Source organism: Aspergillus nidulans, chromosome IV (genome assembly GCF_000011425.1).
Source record: "Aspergillus nidulans FGSC A4 chromosome IV".
NCBI classification, from domain to species: Eukaryota; Fungi; Ascomycota; class Eurotiomycetes; order Eurotiales; family Aspergillaceae; genus Aspergillus; species Aspergillus nidulans.
Genome location: NC_066260.1, coordinates 1,480,005 through 1,498,121, shown reverse-complemented (window position 1 = coordinate 1,498,121; position 18,117 = coordinate 1,480,005). Strand labels below are relative to the sequence as shown.

Below are 18,117 nucleotides of genomic sequence, written 5' to 3'. Positions count from 1 at the left end.
TTCCCACCCTTCGCCGCACTACATAGCTTTCAACTCATTCCATTCAGCAAACCAGGCATCTTGAGCTTTAGGCTTCAGGCCTCTTCTTGCAACTCACCCGCAACTCTTGATTGTACGCACGCGTCTCATTGATAACAGAACACCTGTTGGTACTTCGATCTCAACTTCTAAACTTTACCTACACCGTTCAGACTCAACGATGAACGCTTCAGTTCCTCCTTCAGCTGCCGAGTATGGTGGAGGTACGTGGTCAAAGATAGCAGGCCCTAACTTCTATGCTTTCGCCCTTTCTGTTCTTGAATGTCAAGTGCTAATGTATCCGGAACGTGCAGACGAGGTTTCGGCCATCGTCCTTGATCCAGGTTTCTCCACCACGCGCGCTGGCTTCGCAGGCGAAGATACACCGAAATCTCTCGTCCCAACATATTATGGAAAATACTCTTTTGAGGGGCAGGAGAAGCTCATCTTCGGCGATGATGTCTTCGTAACTCCGCGCCCCAGCTTGTCGGTTGGAAACCCCATGGGCAGGGATGGTGTTGTAGAGGATTGGGACATGGCAGAAAAGCTGTGGGAGTACTCTTTCACGTCACGACTTACTGGTGCGAAACCTAGCAATCCACTACATAATGGTCTGAACGATCTGGTCGAGGGCGAGCTGCCAACGGAGATGGAAGGTGTTGAAACCAACGAGAAGCCTCTTGCGGACAGCCCTCTGCTGATGTCTGAATGCAGCTGGAATCCCACGAAGGCTCGTGAAAAGACCATTGAAATCGCGATGGAGAAATGGGGAACCCCAGCCTTTTACCTTGCGAGGAACGGTGTTCTGGCGTCGTAAGATTGATTCCTCCACTATAATCTGCGCGGCATTGATCGAAGGTTCTGACTGCCCACACCAGGTTTGCTGCCGGCAAGGCTTCTGCTCTTGTTGTCGATATTGGGGCCTCTAACATTTCCGTCACCCCTGTTCATGATGGCATGGTTCTTAAACGTGGCGTTCAACATTCACCTTTAGGTGGAGATTACATCTCGTCGCAGATTCGCGCACTGTTCAAGACAAACACACCGCAGCCCATCACCATAACACCTCACTACCTTATTTCTTCAAAGACAGCTGTCGAAGCTGGCCAGCCCCCTCAAGCCAAGTATAAGACGTTTCCGCCAGAAAAGGCTCCTGATGCCTCGTACCGCAGCCTTCTCGAAGAGCGGACACTTACCGAATTCAAGGAGTGCGTCGTGCAAGTGTGGCCCGGTCCTACGAAGCTTTCCGCACCCGGTCCCAACGGTGTCCCAAATGAGGAAATGGCTAGGAGCACTCCAGGCCGGCCATTCGAGTTTCCAGACGGGTATAATCAAGTATTCGGCGTTGATCGCTACAGGGTTGTCGAGTCGCTGTTCGACGCCAAAGCCACCATTCTGGACCCTGACTCCCAATTCCCAGCACCAACACCAGCGCAGACTATTCCTGAGCTCATCAAGGCTGCTTTGAATGGTGTTGATGTTGACCTTCGTCCGCATTTGCTAGCCAACGTCGTTGTTACAGGTGCTTCAAGCTTGCTCTATGGATTTACGGACCGCCTTAATCAGGAGCTCATGCAGCTGTACCCTGGGCCCCGAGTCAGGATCTCTGCGCCCGGGAACACGTCCGAGCGCAGATTCAGCTCCTGGATCGGTGGAAGCATCCTCGCTAGTCTGGGCACCTTCCACCAAATGTGGATTTCAAAGAAGGAGTTTGACGAGCACGGCCCGAACATCGTTGAGAAGCGCTGCAAATAAATTTTGCACATGTCTTTTGCGCTTCGTTTTCTTTCCTTATGTCCTCTTTTCTTTCACTTCACACTAAATCTGCTTCGTTTATTTTTTTTTCCCCCTCTCTTCCGTTTGAAACAATGATTGAAGCTTATGGTAGCCTGTAGGGAACATGTGGTTATATCTTTGGCGTTTTTCTGCGCTGTTATGGAAGGCTGGAAAGGGACATGTTGGACTTTATTTGCCTAGAATCGAACTCAGACTATGCTCGATTTTGAGCATTAGAAAATTTGTACGAGTAATGTCATTGGGATTGAGTGCTTTTGTTGATGCGTATATGTCGGTTTCCGCCAATCGTGGACTAACTACGTCTTTTAGGTCTTTTGAGTGGGCGAGTACACCGCGTCTTCACACAAAGCAAGGCATTGTATAGGTAGTTGCTGATTGTCAGAGTCACGAATCCGTCGTACCCAGCGTTGTTTTTCTAAACGATCTCTGGACAAAAGAATAGCAATTAAAGCTGAAAACTTAGCTATATCTGGGTATAGAACAGAAAATCATGGCAGAGACGCTGTAGAATTATCATGTAGCCTTTTCATCACCGTCAGCCACTCGCAGCCTTTTGGAATCTCCTTCAGATGCTTCTTCCTGCACCGGCCGCTTCGGAGCCGAGCTTGCTCGCTGAGATGACTTGCTGCTGGCTGGCTTGCGTTTCACAAACGCGGTAAGGTCTGTGGCATTCTGTGTGGCGACATCGAGTAGAGACTGCTTGTTGCTATCTGATTCACCCATAATTTGTCCCAGAATTCCTTTAATCATGTTTTCGCCCTGGTTATCAAGTACCTTCTCGACAGATACTGGGGGACGTCGGAGGTCGAGCAGCTAGAGATGAAAAAGAATCAATTAGCAAAACACTAGCAAAAACACTCGGGTCACGAGACCATGACTGGGCCAGAAACTCACTCTCTGCTCCATGTCTGATATGATTTCCTTCACATTGGCTATTTTTCGTTTTAGTGCTGCCCGCTTGTCCTCATCTAGAGAACCATCCGTTTTCAATTTCTCCTGCTCTTGAGATATCCTGACCCGGCAACTCTCAATGGCCATTTCCATTTGTGTTACTGCTTCTTTTCGCATTTCCTCGTCTACCTTGGCAGGTTTGGTTTCTCCTTCTGGATTATCACCATGCTGTACAGCCCCAAACTCTAGGGCGAGGGAAAGTTTATAATGACATTCAGCAACTGACGGGTCCTCCATCGGGAATAGTGACTGTCGGAGTTCAAGCGCCATCTTTAGGTCTGTGACAGCATCTGAAAAATTCTCCCCTTCTAGTAAAATCTCGGCTTGGAGGTCATATGTGTCGGCCAAGCGCTCCTTTATCTCCTTGAGCTCGGGGAGAGGATCTGTAGATTTGCCTTTACCGGACTCTTCCAGAGCACTGAGTTTCTTGTGATAGAGGACCCGCGCCAAATCAAGGATCTCGAAAGCATTGGCAAAATCGTCGTCGTCGTCGTCGTCGTTGTCGTCCTCATCTCCTTCAGCCGCATTGTCTTCATTTTCTTCCTCTGAATCGGTGTCAAAGTTCTCATCGCCAGTAAACTGGAAAAAAGGCTTGCTCTGATTATCCTCTGAGCTCCTTTCCTGGATCTTTGCCACTGAAGAGCTCGAAGCCACGGCATTTTTTATGAGATTATCAGCAACTGGGAGTGACTCGGACGAAGCGCTCTTGTCTTTTGGTGCTGACTGGGGTTGCGCCTTTCCCGCAACTTTCGAACCAAGAACATCACTCTTGCTTACCGCGACGTTGTACAGAGCTTTCCCGTAGGCAAACAATAAACTGGCATTTTCGAGCGACAGCTCGCCGTTTAACTTCGCTTGGATTTCGGTAGCTTCTGAGTAAAGTTCTGCGGCAGCATTATAATCCTTCATGGCATCCTTTGCAGCAGCACGCTTTATCAAGGCCTCCAGTCGCTGCCGTTCATCTTGAGCAGCCAAATCGGGGGATTCTGTTAGACTTCGCGCATCCATGATTCACGAGGTGGCTATGGGCTGCCCGGCAATTGGAAAGACCTATAGAAAAATCGCAATAACAAAGACGATTTTTGAGAACTAGGTGCTTGAGCGACAATAAAGAAGGAAAGAAAAAAAAACGAATCAAGAGAGAGTAAACAAGACCAGTTGAGGGAAGAGATGGGAAGACAATGGAAGTGAGGCAATCAAAAAAGGTTAAATCGCTCGGTCGCGATACGCGTGGCGCGGCACCACGCGTCCCTGGCTGCCCCAAAGATTATGGTACAATGAAACATGGGATGCTCAGCACCCACCTCTTATGGTCTTTATGCAATAAATCGTGTGAGAACTCAATCATCTTTTTAAACACACATATATTCTGTGAGTTAGGCATAGCATTGTTTTCCTTCGCGCAAACGCCCGTTTCCCGCAAGCTAATGAGTTCTAAGTGAACAACTTCTACGGCCAAGTCCCTCGATATGAACCCGTCCATCATTTCCATGCCATTATGAATCCAGATTCTGTGCCATCCTCATCACCAGGGTTTGGGACTCCTGTTCATCCCTTGCGGTCAAACAAACTCACTCCTATTCCGACAAGAACGTCTGTACTGCCCATCTTACTCCCCCCCGCCACACTCCGACCTATCGCATTTCGTACCTTTACTAGGAAACATAATTTGACGCTATCTTCTTCTGCTCTCCAATCTTTAGCTGGTTTTGTGGGTAAGCACTGCGGCTCAGGATGGCGCGAAGAAGGTCTCGCGGAGCGCGTGCTCGATGAAGTCGCGAAGAGTTGGAAGAAGGCCGGAGGTGGCGTTATCATCGAGGAGGGCAGAGGAGCTTCTCTGAAAGCTATTCTTGAGACATTGGAGGGAAACATGAGCGGTGGCAGGTTGATTGATTCGAAATCTGCGTCAAAAGAAGGATCTACGCGAACTACAAGCGCTGGCGGGATGCTCAGCTTACAGCCTTCCATGTCGATGATGACGACGATTGATGACCAAGAATCGAACAAGTCAGATGATACAGTAATACACCCTAGGCATTGGATTAAAGTGATTGGGGCATTTGACACTCCGAGACTGGCCTACAATGCGGAGAAAAAGAACTTTGAAGTCACGAAAATCAAACCCTCTCTATTTCCAGAACCTTCGCACAAGACCGCGTTATTTAGAGATCGATATAACCTTGTTCATCAGCGTCTGCTGCGAAATGAGTTATTCCAAGTGCCTTTAGCGTCTGCTTCTATGCCTACTTTGCAGCGATCTTCATCTACATTTGCAAGATCCCAGTGCTACAAGCTTACGCCTGTTGCGAACCTACTTGGAAGAAGTGGTACATCTCATTTGTTACTCGGTCTACTTTCTATATCCCCTACGGGCGAGCTATCTCTTACCGATTTGACGGGAAGTATTGTCTTAGACCTGAGTCACGCTCGTCTCATCCCTAAGGGTGGCGCCTGGCTTACGCCGGGCATGTTTGTACTCGTCGATGGCATTTACGAGGAGGAGGAGAATGTCAGGGGCTCCACGCTAGGCGGCAACAGCGGGATTGGAGGTGCGATAGGAGGTAAGTTCGTTGGAGTGACAATTTGTGGTCCTCCTTGTGAACGCCGAGAAACTTCGCTTGGAATGAGTATCCACGGTAAAAACGAGGATATCAGCTCTAGTGGCGGCTTTGGCTGGGTGGACTTCACTGGAGTAGGGAGTGAGCGTGCTCAAGGTTCTCGAATGAGACGAATTCAGACAAGGTGTCTGCACGAGGCTCACGATGGTAATCAGTTGAATCGCCGTTTCAAGATTGTCATCATGGGTGAAGTTAATCTTGACAATATGAAGACGATGGACGCTCTGAGGAAAGTCTTTAGTCTATACAACGATTCGGCTGTGCAGGAGCGTCCTTTGTTGTTCGTCTTGGTTGGGAATTTTGTTCAGAAAGCAATAATTAATGGCGGTGGTCAGGGCGGGAGCATCGAGTACAAGGAATGTTTCGACATGCTTGCATTGGTGTTGTCCGATTTCCCTTCGTTGCTACAGCGGTCTACGTTCATCTTTGTGCCTGGAGACAATGATCCCTGGTCTTCGAGCTTCTCAGCGGGTGCTTCATCTACGATACCACGCTATGCAATCCCAAACTTATTTACTTCCAGAGTGAAACGTGCATTTGCATCGGCAAATTCTCAAATGGACCGAAATCAATTGTCAGAGCCTCCCGGGGAGGCTATTTGGACTACCAACCCTTCACGCATTTCTCTGTTCGGCCCGGTCCACGACATTGCTATACTTCGGGATGATATTTCCAGTCGTTTGAGACGCAATGCAGTGACTGTCGGTCATAATACTGCGGATATGGGAGGTGATTTGAGCAGCGCTGTTGAACCAGAAGATCAAATTCATGCTGGAGACCAACAAGGAGCTGGTATCTCCAACCAAACTTCACCAGTCACTCTCTCGGCCCGAAAATTGATCAAGTCAGTACTGGATCAAGGCACCATGTCTCCTTTCCCTCAATCTGTACGCCCTATACTATGGGACTATGCATCCTCTTTACAGCTTTATCCTCTACCGACTGCTTTTATTCTTGCCGACCCCGAGATTGCACCTTTCTGCTTGACGTATGAAGGTTGCCATGTGATGAACCCTGCAAGGTTCATACCCGAAGGCGGCTTATCCACTATGACGTGGGTTGAATACGATATAATGAAGAATCGAGGTCGAGTGAAAGAGGACCGTTTCTAGCCGATAGAAACCTTGAGAATGATAACTTTAGGTTGCCAAACGGGACCCCTAGTAATACCTTCATAATGTATAGAACTGAAGAGAATGCCGAACGGTGTGTAGAAGCTGCAGTGGACGTTTACAAAGCGTAGATGCTGGGGTAAGGCGCGCCCTTATGTGACTTTTACGGGGAGACTATCAATAATCATCTTTGTCTTCGAGTGGGAATATGCAGTAGCCCAGTATGTAGTGGAACTGCTAATGCATCCATTAAAATACACAATTGTAACCTCCAGGCGCTATTTACTCAAGTCAAAGTCGCTAAACGCAAAAGGACTGTTGCTCCATTGTAGACATAGAAATGGAGAGAAAACAAGGTGCCACTTTTCGTACATCATTAAAAACCGAGCAAGAAGGCCATTAATCGATCGTGATGACATCCGTCTTTTGCGAGGCAGGACCTGCTTTCTGTTGTAAATTTCTATTGACAAAACCTCCGTGCATATCAGCCGCTTCCACTGACTTTTCAGGTCTAATAGCAGGAGACTGGTTGTTAGCGGCAGGGGCATCGTGGGAGGTTCTGCTATCCAGAGCTTTTGGAGTCGTATTGGCTTTGGTCGAGGCCAAGCACCGGTCGAGCTCATCCAATAAATCTCCAATATGATCAGGCTCTGCAATAACCCCGTTGCCAAGTCCCCTCCAGCCGGTGCCTTTCGAGTTATATAGCCTCTCCTGAAGTTTGTGTTTGAATTCTGGTTCACAGGAACCATCTTGAAAGCTCAACACATCTCTGAGAACCCAGACGGGTTGATTTTGGTGTTGGTGGGCTACTAGTCGGAGCCGGCATTTCTCGTAGGGGTAATGGATTTGGAAGGACGTTGCATTACGCACAGTAACGTGCACTATAGATGACTCATTGCGAGAGGGGTTCGCCATGAATCGATCCAGTGCTTGCATCAAGGGAAGTGTGAATGATAGTATCTCTGTCAGTGTGTCCAGACCTGCTTCAGCGGTAGGCCGGTTCAGGTTGGAAGCCAAAGGCCCTTGTATTCTGCGATGGGGGTTAGAGTGATCAAAACTTATGCTGAGACGATAATGGAATAAATGACCCGTTCTGAACGCGAGCTTCAGAGGATCCATTTCCGTGGGAAGTTGGGGCTGTGTCTCCCCGATATCGAGTTGCGCAAGGAGCTCTTTATTCGGTCCATAGGCGAAACCAAGGCGCGACAACGATAGAAAACGCGCGTCCATCTTCTTCCGCCGAAGGATTTCGTATACTGATAACACACATTCAAGTCTTTGCAGTGATTCAAGAAGGGCGACAACGACTGGATAGCCAGGGGAGGCTAGCAGACGAAGCGCGAAACCGGTGCCTGTTTTTTGAAGGACCAACGAGTGATCGTCTTCGGCGACTAAATCACCCAGCGCAGGAAAAGAAGTGGACAAATTGCCGTAGGCGACCATTATGGCGACTTTCCTGCACCGGTCGATGCCGTGAAAAGCCAGGCGAATTGTCTTTTTGACGAATGTCTTCCTCTTAAAACCGGCGGGAAGAGCTACTCGCAGAGCCTCCGGTAACTTTGTCGCTTCGTACTCAATGTTGAGGTCTGGCACTTGAAGGCCAGGCCCGATTCTTAAGTGTTCCAGATGCGGCCAGATTTTGATAAACTGCAGATCTTGCAGAAAGCGCGCATTTGCATATATGGCCAAGAAGCCTGACAAGCAATGACCCAAATCGGCAAGTGATGAGTAGTCTGGTTGCTCCGCGGGTAGTAGCAAGTTGCAAATGACCTGCGCAGAGCGAACAGCAGAGCTGGCATGATGCACGGCAGCATCCAAGCTACGATTGATCGTTACAGAATCCGCCGACGGAGTTTGGACAACCCACCATTTATCTCCATCCATACTACTCGTTGCGGCAAGCAACCAGGAACGCTCCCAATGATGATGCCAAAAGAACGAGAACCGCAGAACGTTTGCAGGGAACAAACTTCGAGCGTCAATCCTTACGTTCCTTGGGCTAACCGAGATGAATCCAAGCATCTTCACCTGCGATTCTACCTCCTCTATCGCCGCAGCACAGCGAAGTCTTCCGACGCGAGATACTATATCGTCAATGGTCGATCGGTCCATATTGCGATCGGTATCCACTCGCTCCAGGGTATTCGGAGTAGCTGCTAGCACTATAGCTCCCGACAGGGGCTCGATCGCAACTCGAAGCCGACGGGATGCGGTAAGTTGAACATCAAGCTGACAATCCCCTGGTTCGGTCCTGGTAAGATAGGCGTGTAATGACAGTGACCCATTAGAATAAAGAAGCTTCTCGCTGATCCTCCTGAACGCTGAGGACAGTATATGCGAAATGTGTAAAGCAATGGCACTTCGAAGAAGACGATCCACCGAGAGGCTGTCCGTGTCAAACTCGACATCATCCGAGTTCACTTCTTGTCCATCCCTAATCCATCGCAAGCCCAAAGATGGTGGCCGCATTCCACCTATAGTGGATTCTCGAGGGCCGCGTCGTATGCCGATCTCAAGCCAACTTTTCGTGTTAGGCTTCGATGCCCAGTACTGCAGTACTAGAGTCCGGTGCAGCAACTCGCTGCGCAAAACGTTGGACCAAAGGCTCCTACTCAGCTCAGAAGCTTGCCTTGCAAGAATATTTATTTTGTTTGTTAGTATTAGATTATGTAGCCAGTTAAAGCACTCGGACAATCCACCGTTTCGAAGAGTATCATTAATTTTGATATCGAGTTCGCTGAGCATCCGACCTGCGGGAATCGAAGGTGATGGGCTGAAAAGAAAGCGGATGTCGACGAAGAAAAACTGAGACGTGACGTCCTCTTCCCCAATAGACAAATCGAGCTCGAACTCTCCGGGCACAACAAATGTGACCCGACCATCATGGACGCGGTACTTCTGGAAGGCAAGAGGGATATCATCATGCAAAGCTAACCTCGTGCTGATGACCCTATTTATCTTTCGCATCTTCTTCAAAGTGGATTTTGGCGTTAAGGGCTTTGGAGGCCTATAACCAAGCTGCAATCAAAGTCAGATGGAAATCAAGATGTTGCAAAGTCTGCAGAGTCAAAGCGAAGCTTACATCTGGCATTGATACAACCTCACCTCTCAACAAGACTTCCAATGCAGTGTTTAGATCTGGGTTGGCCACCTGTGCTCGTACAAGGTCTCTCTTCATGTCTCCCATGCATTGTAAAGCTCCCGCGTAAGCTTGATGTTGCGTGCGAATGAAGTTTTGAATATCAATCAACCGGCTCACGTCCGCAGCTTGTCGGCTCCATTGCGAGAGCACAAGAAGCTTGATAAATTCCCCTCGCTTTTTCTGGGCGAATTCCAAGGCTCGAAGTTTCTTCCGCACATTTTCCGGAGACTGATTTCCCAGTACCTTCGTGTTCGGGGATATTGGGGAAAAATTAGAGTCGTGGGAGGGTACTTGGATTTCCGCAAGCTCGGCGACTAAATCCGCAAGATCGTTCCAGCATTGTTGTGCGGACCGATTAAGTAACTTCGCCAAGGGGAAAAAACCTTGGACAATGTGCTGTAATTCAGGAGGGTCTCCTGAGGCGGATAACATCATCTTAGTCCGGTAATTCTCGTCACTTCCGCGCGAATCAGGATGTTGAACTCCATTTGTGGGTAGCGATCCATTATGTAGACCGACTGGGTTCCCTAATTGACTGGAACCCGCAGGCGCGGATGAGACACCATTCAGCTGATCATGCAAGCCTAGCCCTCGTCCATTGATGTTATCTTGATTCATGATGACACCTGGCATGTTATGAGCTCTCTGGTGAGGTTCGAGAGTCCCAAGCTCCCCTCCTTCACCCCCTGCACGGCACGAGATGAGCGACCTAACGTGGACGCTGTCTGAGGCTTAACCGCGCCAGGGTTTGAAGGGTAGCTAACAATACCCCCTTGAAAGAGATACTTCAGCGAAGCGCCATAAATATCGTTCAAGGTTCAACGCGATGGCTTTGGACAGATGCCGTATTCGAGTCTCTCAAATGGTTAAATTAAAGGGAGAAAACTTCGCCGGTGATTTGCGGTAAGAAGCGTACAGTCGTTCGCGTGTATAATGACTTCGAAGTCGAACCCGTTTATACCCGATCAGAATACAGCGCTTCGAAACAAAGTAATGCGTTCATATACTAGAGAATGAAAATATGAGTTGAGGCCGGCCGCTAGTGGGTTAAGGTGCTTCGAAGCTCAAGGTAGAATTGGGGTGAGAGACTCGGAAAACTTTCTGGACGGAGAATTTGACCTAATATGCGACGGCGTTATTGTCTCAGAGTATAATAGATATGAGCGTAGGAACTATGGGGAAGAATACCGAAAGGATCTTTGCAACTCAACGGATATGAATACGATGAAGATCAAGACGGTTTGCGGCGCGCTGTGATGCAGATGCATGGAACAGACGGGACCGGCCTTGTGTGGCTGGAGCAGTGGAGATAAGCCATGAATCTGATGCCTTGATGCCTGGTGCGTCCTTGATGGAGTTGGCTAGAGCCTGCGTTTATCTCATGGAGCCTAGCCTCCTCAACCTTTCGTCACCTCACGGTTCTCACTTCCACAGCAACAATATTTCTTTTATGTGTGTATTGTACTTACTAATATCAATACTACAATCCCAATAATTCTACTTGGGGCTCGATAATACGCTGCGTTCCTGCTTTTTCATCGTTATCAAAGCCCGATATCGCCTGAGCCCATACACCGTATAATTGCATCACTAGGGCTAGCTACCCATTACAGGTATTCTTCCTGCTTTGAGTACCACCATATTGATATGGGTATCTCCTCTCGTATATTCAAGTTAAAAGCTTGCAGAAGCATGTCTTGTCAAGTGATTTTCATCAGTATTCACGATCCTCCCGTGTCATACACTAATATCATCTTCTACTTACAGCGAATATGCATTGAGAGTAGACTGGAATAAGAAAAGCGCCTCGAATGTGTTCCAAACCCAAGTGATTACTATAAGCACCATCACGATTTGCGTCAAGATGCAGGAAGATGGAATTGCTGAGCCTGGGCTTCTTCTCCCACGATACCCAGGCGATGACACCCGGCCAACAAACAAGAAAGAGCTGCTGGGGTGGTATAGTTATGGTTGGGCAGCAGAGGTTTTCACAGTATGTGCTATGGGTAAGAAGAATTGTCTCTGCTTTCAAGATCTTCAAGTCCGTCTCTAATGGTTGGTAGGGTCATTTTTACCTATCACTTTAGAGCAGATGGCCCGAGAACGTGGGGTTCTACTCTCGGACAAAACGACACCGTGTACTGCGATCTGGAAAACTCCAGAGTCATCAAACACAAGCTGGCAAAATTCAAGTCCCGCCGCTGCAGGTCAATGTATTGTTTACATCCTTGGGGCCGAAATCAACACCGCAAGCTTCGCAATGTACACCTTCTCCGTGAGTGTCCTCATACAAGCAATCCTGATAATATCAATGTCAGGCGCTGCAGATCATGGAAGCTACCGCAAGACGCTCTTAGTATCATTTGCGGCTATTGGCTCCATTTGTACGATGTTAATCCTTGCGGTTACTCCGAAAGTATACCTACTTGGTGGGTTATTCGCTATTGTTGCTAACACCTGCCTCGGGGCATCGTTCGTGTTATTGAACTCTTTCCTACCTTTATTGGTCCGATATCATCCTTCGTTACTTAAGGAAGAGAGTGGATACATGGTCCGTTCTCCTACTGAAAACAGTGGTCAACCAATTGCCACGGACTGTTTTTCGAACGATGACCCCAGAGCAGCACTTCTACAGGGAGATGGAATGACTCCAGAAGATACAAGGGAGTTTATATCGTCATCAAACACGTCAAAAGAGCTGACAATATCCACTCGGATTTCGTCATATGGGATTGGCATTGGCTACATCGGTGCTGTTTTCCTACAAGGTATATGCATCCTTGTCATTGTCCAGACCCGCCAGACTACCTTTTCGCTACGCCTCGTTCTTTTCTTGATAGGTTTATGGTGGTTTATCTTCACTATACCTGCGGCATTTTGGCTCAGGCCGCGCCCTGGGCCCCCGTTGCTGCGTGCTCAAGACGGGAAGGCCTATCAGTCATGGCTCGGCTACATGGCGTACGCTTGGAAGTCGCTCGGCCGAACGGCGATGCGGACGCGACATTTGAAGGATATTCTGTTATTCCTTGCATCCTGGTTCCTGTTGAGCGATGGAATCGCCACCGTCAGTGGTACAGCCGTTCTCTTCGCTAAAACCCAGTTGAATATGGAGCCCGCAGCGTTGGGGATGATCAATGTGATTACAATGATCTCAGGAGTTTTTGGTGCCTTTTCTTGGAGCTACGTTTCACGAGTGCTGAACCTTCGCGCTTCGCAGACCATCATCGCTTGCATTTTCCTTTTTGAGCTTGTGCCGCTTTATGGTCTGTTGGGCTTTATTCCAGCCATCAAAAACCTCGGCTTCTTGGGTCTTCAACAGCCGTGGGAAATGTTCCCATTAGGGGTTATATATGGGCTTGTCATGGGAGGGCTTTCGTCGTATTGTCGAAGTTTCTTCGGGCAGCTGATCCCTCCTGGATATGAAGCGTCTTTCTATTCTCTTTACGCTATAACGGACAAAGGCTCGAGTGTATTTGGACCGGCAATTGTTGGATTTATCACAGATCATTATGGGGAGATTCGTCCTGCGTTCTTCTTTCTCGCGATACTTATTCTTCTACCTTTGCCGTTAATGCTCCTCGTGGACGCCGATCGAGGAAAGCGAGATGCGCTGGCATTGGCAGAAGTGCTGGAGGCACGTTCGAGCCTTGAACAGCGTGATTACGGAACGTTTTCGCAACAACAGTAATGATGACTACAAGACTCTTTAGGTCTCCAATATGTACTCAAATTTGGGCGCGTGTGGATGACGTGTTGTCGTGGGCATTAAGTGTACAAGGCCGCGAAACTGCTCAATGATGTTCCGGAGTCATAGCTGGTGGCATGCTTACACGAAGCGTTGATGCGAAACCACAAGACATCGACTTAGTTACCCGAGGATGATGATTATTAATACAGCACAGGCGTCTATCAGTAAATTCTCAAAATCTACAACGATGATCTATGTAGAAGCTCAAGTAATCATACCACTTGCATAAAGCTCGACGTCTTATCAAAGCAAAGCAAGAGGTTGTTGTGTTACCTGTGCGCCATAGTTTATGCCGTAGGGCCGATCTCTGCCTCTCTGCGGTATACACATATCTGGAAAAACAAAATGAAGCAGATACCTACATATTAGTGTACACAACTCATAACATTGAAATTGTGAAAGCTAGCCTCACGCGGTCAGGAAGAAACGGGGATTGCCCTAGAAATCAAGGATGTGAAGAGGCGCGTATCACTCCCCCGACGGTTCCAAATGGCGTGGCCCCTTGCAAGGCGTCCAGCCAGTGAGAAGCTGTGCCGCCGAAAGAACAGACTGGCCTCAACTCCACCCCATACATTCATTCACTAATTCATTTACTATTTGCCCCTACATACGGACCCAGGGTCATCTTATATAACAGGCCACCTAAGCGTTGACTACTCTTGCATTTACTCTCGTGTACAACCGTTACTTTATTCCTTCTCTTTTCTTCACCAACCTTACCTTTGACCGGCAACTCGATTGACTCTCTGTCTCCCAAGTGAGATATACGAGTCGTTAGAGAAGTCTCAAACTGTGCAGCTGGCTGCATTTTCAGAATCATCCAGCCGCTCCATAGCATCCAGACAGAATGCGTTCCTTTGGTCCGTGGGCGCTGAGCCTTCTAGGAGCTGCTGCGGCGGTTTCTGCTGCGGATTCTCAGTCCGAAACACCATCCGACGTCATTTCGTTGACCAAGGAGACCTTCAATGACTTCCTGGTGGAGCATGATCTAGTTCTTGCAGAGTTTTTCGCGCCCTGGTGTGGTCACTGCAAAGCTCTAGCGCCTCAATACGAAGAAGCGGCTACCGAATTGAAGGCCAAAAACATCGCCTTGGTTAAGGTTGACTGCACTGCGGAGGAAGATGTTTGTAGGGAGCAAGAAGTGACAGGTTACCCTACCCTTAAGGTCTTCCGCGGCCCTGATAATGTGAAACCCTACCAAGGAGCGCGAAAAACAGAAGCGTAAGTCGATCACGAGATTTGAACCCTTCCTTACCTCGTAACTAATTGGCTGGGCCTATTTCTAGGATTGTCTCGTACATGGTGAAACAATCGCTTCCTGCGGTTTCTACTGTGACTGAAGAAACCCTTGAGGACTTCAAGACCATGGATAAGATCGTTATTGTCGGCTACTTTGCTGAGGATGATAAGGAATCGTCTGAAGCTTACACGGCCTTTGCTGAGAGCCAGAGGGATAACTATCTGTTTGCTTCCACCAATGACGCTGCGGTTGCTAGCGCTGAAAATGTGAAGCAGCCTTCCATTGTGCTCTACAAAGACTTTGATGAGAAAAAAGCTATCTATGATGGGTCGCTCGACTCTGAAGCCCTGCTCAGCTGGGTGAAGACCGCCAGCACTCCCCTCGTGGGTGAGGTTGGGCCTGAGACTTACTCTGGGTACATCGCGGTAAGTAATAAGAGGCGGCGCCGCCACAAACCAGCAGATCACCATTGCATACTTAGTTCAGTCGGCTAACGTAGTTGTCTTGGGTAGGCCGGCATCCCCCTGGCTTACATATTCGCCGAAACCCAGGAAGAGCGCGCTAAATTCGCCGAGGAGTTCAAACCCATTGCAGAGAAGCACAGGGGCGCTATCAACATAGCCACAATTGACGCCAAGGCTTTTGGTGCCCATGCCGGAAACCTCAACCTTGACCCCAAGACGTTCCCTGCCTTTGCCATCCAGGATCCCGCGAAGAACGCGAAGTACCCGTATGACCAGACCAAGGAACTTTCGGCTAAGGATGTCAGCAAGTTCATTCAAGATGTCCTAGAGGGCAAGGTTGAACCCAGCATCAAGTCTGAACCCGTGCCTGAAACTCAAGAGGGCCCTGTCACAGTCGTCGTGGCCCACTCATACAAGGATCTTGTGATCGAGAACGACAAGGATGTCCTTCTTGAATTCTACGCACCATGGTGTGGACATTGCAAGGCGTAAGTTTTGCCCCTCTGTGCTTGGAAAATTTGCTGACAATACTTGGGATAGTCTTGCCCCCAAATATGATGAATTGGCCGAGTTGTATGCCAAGAGCAAAGATTTCGCATCTAAGGTCACTATTGCAAAGATCGACGCGACGGCCAACGATGTCCCTGACTCTATTACCGGTTTTCCGACCATCAAATTATTCCCTGCAGGCGCCAAAGACGCACCTGTTGAATATTCGGGTTCTCGTACCGTGGAGGATCTCGCAAATTTCGTTAAAGAGAACGGCAAATACGGTGTCGATGCTTTCGCCGCTCAGGCCGAGGAGGCCGAAGAAGTTGCCGAAGATGCCACTGAGACCGCCAGCGACGCTGAGCCCTCTGCTGAAAAGCCTGAGCATGACGAGCTTTGAATTTCTACTTGTTGGTTAGGGTGATTCACTCCAAGTATCATGAACTGTATCCTACTGCTTGTAATGATTGACTAAGCTTTTGTGCAACTCTACTGCCATCTGCGTGCCTCTGTCCTATGTTGTAGCTAGAATCAAGCGAATGCCCTGAACGACCACCCATTGCAGGCACCAATAATAGTATTGGCAGCAAGGAGGTCGATATCTAGGTTGCCAATTGCATACACTCCAGTTGAATCCACTGAAGTAAAAGTAGCCAATATAGTATTATTGTTCTTGATCTAAACTACAGCAAGATGCCAAGATTTTCATTTCTTCTGTCCTCAGAGAAACTTAGTCATATTTTCCCATGCCAAAACCAGCGCCTTGTGTGAGTCTCAAGTAACCGAACTCCTGCACAGAAAATAAAAATTAGGTCGGGTGAAAACAGTCTTCAAAAGACAACACCAATGATATAAAAAATAAAAAAATCAATGTAAGGAATCTTAGGGATTTCAGGGATTTTCGACAATTACCATGGAATGTCGGTATTCCAAGTATTGATGTCTAACTTTGTCATGTTCGACGTGCAGTCCTTATGACTCTTGTGAGTTCTCGAGAGCTGCGAGTGCCTCGAGTGCGTCTAAGTCTTCTTCAAACTCGGCTTCTTGCGGAAGTGTGCTCGACTTGGTTGTAACCGTTCTTTTATTTGCCGATTCTGTCACTGCTTGCTGGGTTGATTGATTGACCGTAACGGAAGAGCTCTGAACGACGGCAGAGGCAGGGGAAGCTTCTTGTTTCGATACCAGACTCCAATCAATGATTTCATCGGGCCCGTATCGTTCGGCAAGCCAGTCGTTGCATTTTTTAAAATGTTGATTGTTTAACTGTATAACAGGTTAATCCTACTAACTTCAAGGCAAAATATCCGGGAGGAAAGCTGAAACTCACAAATCCCCTGTGGGCACTCAGAGGGCTCGGATGAACAGACTGTAAAATGCAATGTCTATCGCGGTTGATGCCAGTAATACGCTTCCCTGCAGGGGTGCCCCATGCAAGGAAGACCACTCCCCGAGTCCGGACACGGGTGACGACGTCAATAGCCTTCTGTGTCAACCGCTCCCAGCCTTTGTTTGAATGACTCGCAGCCTGATGTGCACGAACAGTCAGACAGGTGTTCAAAAGCAAGACACCACGCTCTGCCCATGGTATAAGCAGGCCACCTTTGTTCGGAGGCGGTACGAATGACGGGTAATCATTTTTGATCGAAGCATAAATGTTAACAAGAGATGGAGGAGCCGCGGTTGGAGGGCGGACTGAGAATGCGAGGCCGTGTGCTTGGTTGTAATTATGGTACGGATCCTGTGCGATAACATATACCATGTTAGTGAAGCAACAAAGCATATTCCTTTTTGCAACTTTACCTGACCAATGACAACCACTTTAACTTTGTGTAGAGGCGTATGACGAGACCTAGGCATCCAAGGGTCAGCTCATACACAGCTACTGGGTTGGAATCTCTCTCGAACCATGAGTAAATATCTTCTTCGGGCGGGAAGACTTTCACCCCCATCTGCTTCTCCTTTTGAAGAAAACGTTTCAGGGCCAGGAACTCAGGTTTGATGAGCTCTTCTTTCAAATGGGCTAGCCAACTCTCGTCCATGGTATCGATCTCTAGCCGGAGTAGCTCCTTCTGCTCTGGAGTCAATGTAGCCACCCATTTCTGTTTATTGAAACTCGAGACCGATGAAGGAACCGCTGACTTGGTCGTTGCTGCCCCGTTTTCTTTTGGCTTAGGAGCGCCAAAGAATGATGTGATGCTGCCATTGGTCTTGGGTCTCTTTGACTCAACTGCTGGGTTCGCCAGATCGCCGGCACTTCGCTTAAGGCTGGGGCTCGCCATGGTATGCCTGTTGTAAGAGTGAAGACAACTATCTATGGGTAACCGGAACGACCTATGAGCTTGATGAGTAGCTGCGTGTATGTTGGGTAAATGAGTGTATGGAGAGAGGAGTAACAACATGGAATTGGGAGATCTAAACTAGTGTAATGGGCCTGATAATTCCAGTCGGGATCCGTAGACTCAAAAGGATACGTGCAGAGAACGCGTCTCGACGCGCTCCAATCGCGCGCTCTTTTTATAGAATTGAGCTTGGCGCCCG

General features: G+C 48.4%; 7 protein-coding genes across 7 annotated transcripts, besides 1 other annotated feature; 4 read left to right on the top strand and 3 right to left on the bottom strand.

The window, feature by feature from the left end:
- Window positions 1-18,117: part of a sequence feature (contig 1.129 1..627835(1)) that runs on past both edges of the window.
- On the top strand, window positions 45-1,773 carry ANIA_07441 (actin-related protein arp4; the record flags this gene model as incomplete). Its single annotated transcript, XM_675618.2, has 3 exons — window positions 45-242; window positions 333-831; window positions 897-1,773. The coding sequence occupies exons 1-3, from the start codon at window positions 200-202 to the stop codon at window positions 1,771-1,773; spliced, it is 1,419 nt and encodes a 472-aa protein (XP_680710.1). The 5' UTR covers window positions 45-199.
- On the bottom strand, window positions 2,329-3,774 carry ANIA_07440 (SHNi-TPR domain-containing protein; the record flags this gene model as incomplete). Its single annotated transcript, XM_675617.1, has 2 exons — window positions 2,329-2,628; window positions 2,710-3,774. The coding sequence occupies 2 exons, from the start codon at window positions 3,772-3,774 to the stop codon at window positions 2,329-2,331; spliced, it is 1,365 nt and encodes a 454-aa protein (XP_680709.1).
- On the top strand, window positions 4,087-6,627 carry ANIA_07439 (DNA polymerase epsilon noncatalytic subunit; the record flags this gene model as incomplete). Its single annotated transcript, XM_675616.2, has 3 exons — window positions 4,087-4,137; window positions 4,206-6,438; window positions 6,570-6,627. The coding sequence occupies exons 2-3, from the start codon at window positions 4,265-4,267 to the stop codon at window positions 6,625-6,627; spliced, it is 2,232 nt and encodes a 743-aa protein (XP_680708.1). The 5' UTR covers window positions 4,087-4,137; window positions 4,206-4,264.
- On the bottom strand, window positions 6,896-10,256 carry ANIA_07438 (protein rgr1; the record flags this gene model as incomplete). The annotated part of the gene is made up of 3 exons (XM_675615.1): window positions 6,896-7,752; window positions 7,831-9,514; window positions 9,579-10,256. 3 exons carry the CDS (start codon window positions 10,254-10,256, stop codon window positions 6,896-6,898), a joined length of 3,219 nt encoding a protein of 1,072 aa, XP_680707.1.
- Window positions 11,503-13,326, top strand: ANIA_07437 (protein atg22-1; the record flags this gene model as incomplete). Its single annotated transcript, XM_050611988.1, has 2 exons — window positions 11,503-11,644; window positions 11,702-13,326. The coding sequence occupies 2 exons, from the start codon at window positions 11,503-11,505 to the stop codon at window positions 13,324-13,326; spliced, it is 1,767 nt and encodes a 588-aa protein (XP_050467954.1).
- On the top strand, window positions 14,033-16,213 carry pdiA (protein disulfide isomerase PDI1). Its single transcript, XM_675613.2, has 4 exons — window positions 14,033-14,607; window positions 14,673-15,051; window positions 15,139-15,578; window positions 15,631-16,213. The coding sequence occupies exons 1-4, from the start codon at window positions 14,234-14,236 to the stop codon at window positions 15,977-15,979; spliced, it is 1,542 nt and encodes a 513-aa protein (XP_680705.1). The 5' UTR covers window positions 14,033-14,233; the 3' UTR covers window positions 15,980-16,213.
- On the bottom strand, window positions 16,552-18,002 carry ANIA_07435 (uracil-DNA glycosylase; the record flags this gene model as incomplete). The annotated part of the gene is made up of 4 exons (XM_675612.2): window positions 17,485-18,002; window positions 17,380-17,428; window positions 16,907-17,317; window positions 16,552-16,842 (listed from the first exon to the last, which is right to left on the bottom strand). Exons 1-4 carry the CDS (start codon window positions 17,976-17,978, stop codon window positions 16,552-16,554), a joined length of 1,245 nt encoding a protein of 414 aa, XP_680704.2. The 5' UTR covers window positions 17,979-18,002.

What these genes read in the sequence shown, in the direction of transcription:
- pdiA (XM_675613.2), top strand. Translation starts at nt 14,234, where the DNA reads ATGCGTTCCTTTGGTCCGTGGGCGCTGAGCCTTCTAGGAGCTGCTGCG. An exon ending in GGAGCGCGAAAAACAGAAGC is followed by an intron (nt 14,608 to 14,672) that starts GTAAGTCGATCA and finishes GCCTATTTCTAG; the next exon opens with GATTGTCTCGTACATGGTGA. An exon ending in TGGTGTGGACATTGCAAGGC is followed by an intron (nt 15,579 to 15,630) that starts GTAAGTTTTGCC and finishes TACTTGGGATAG; the next exon opens with TCTTGCCCCCAAATATGATG.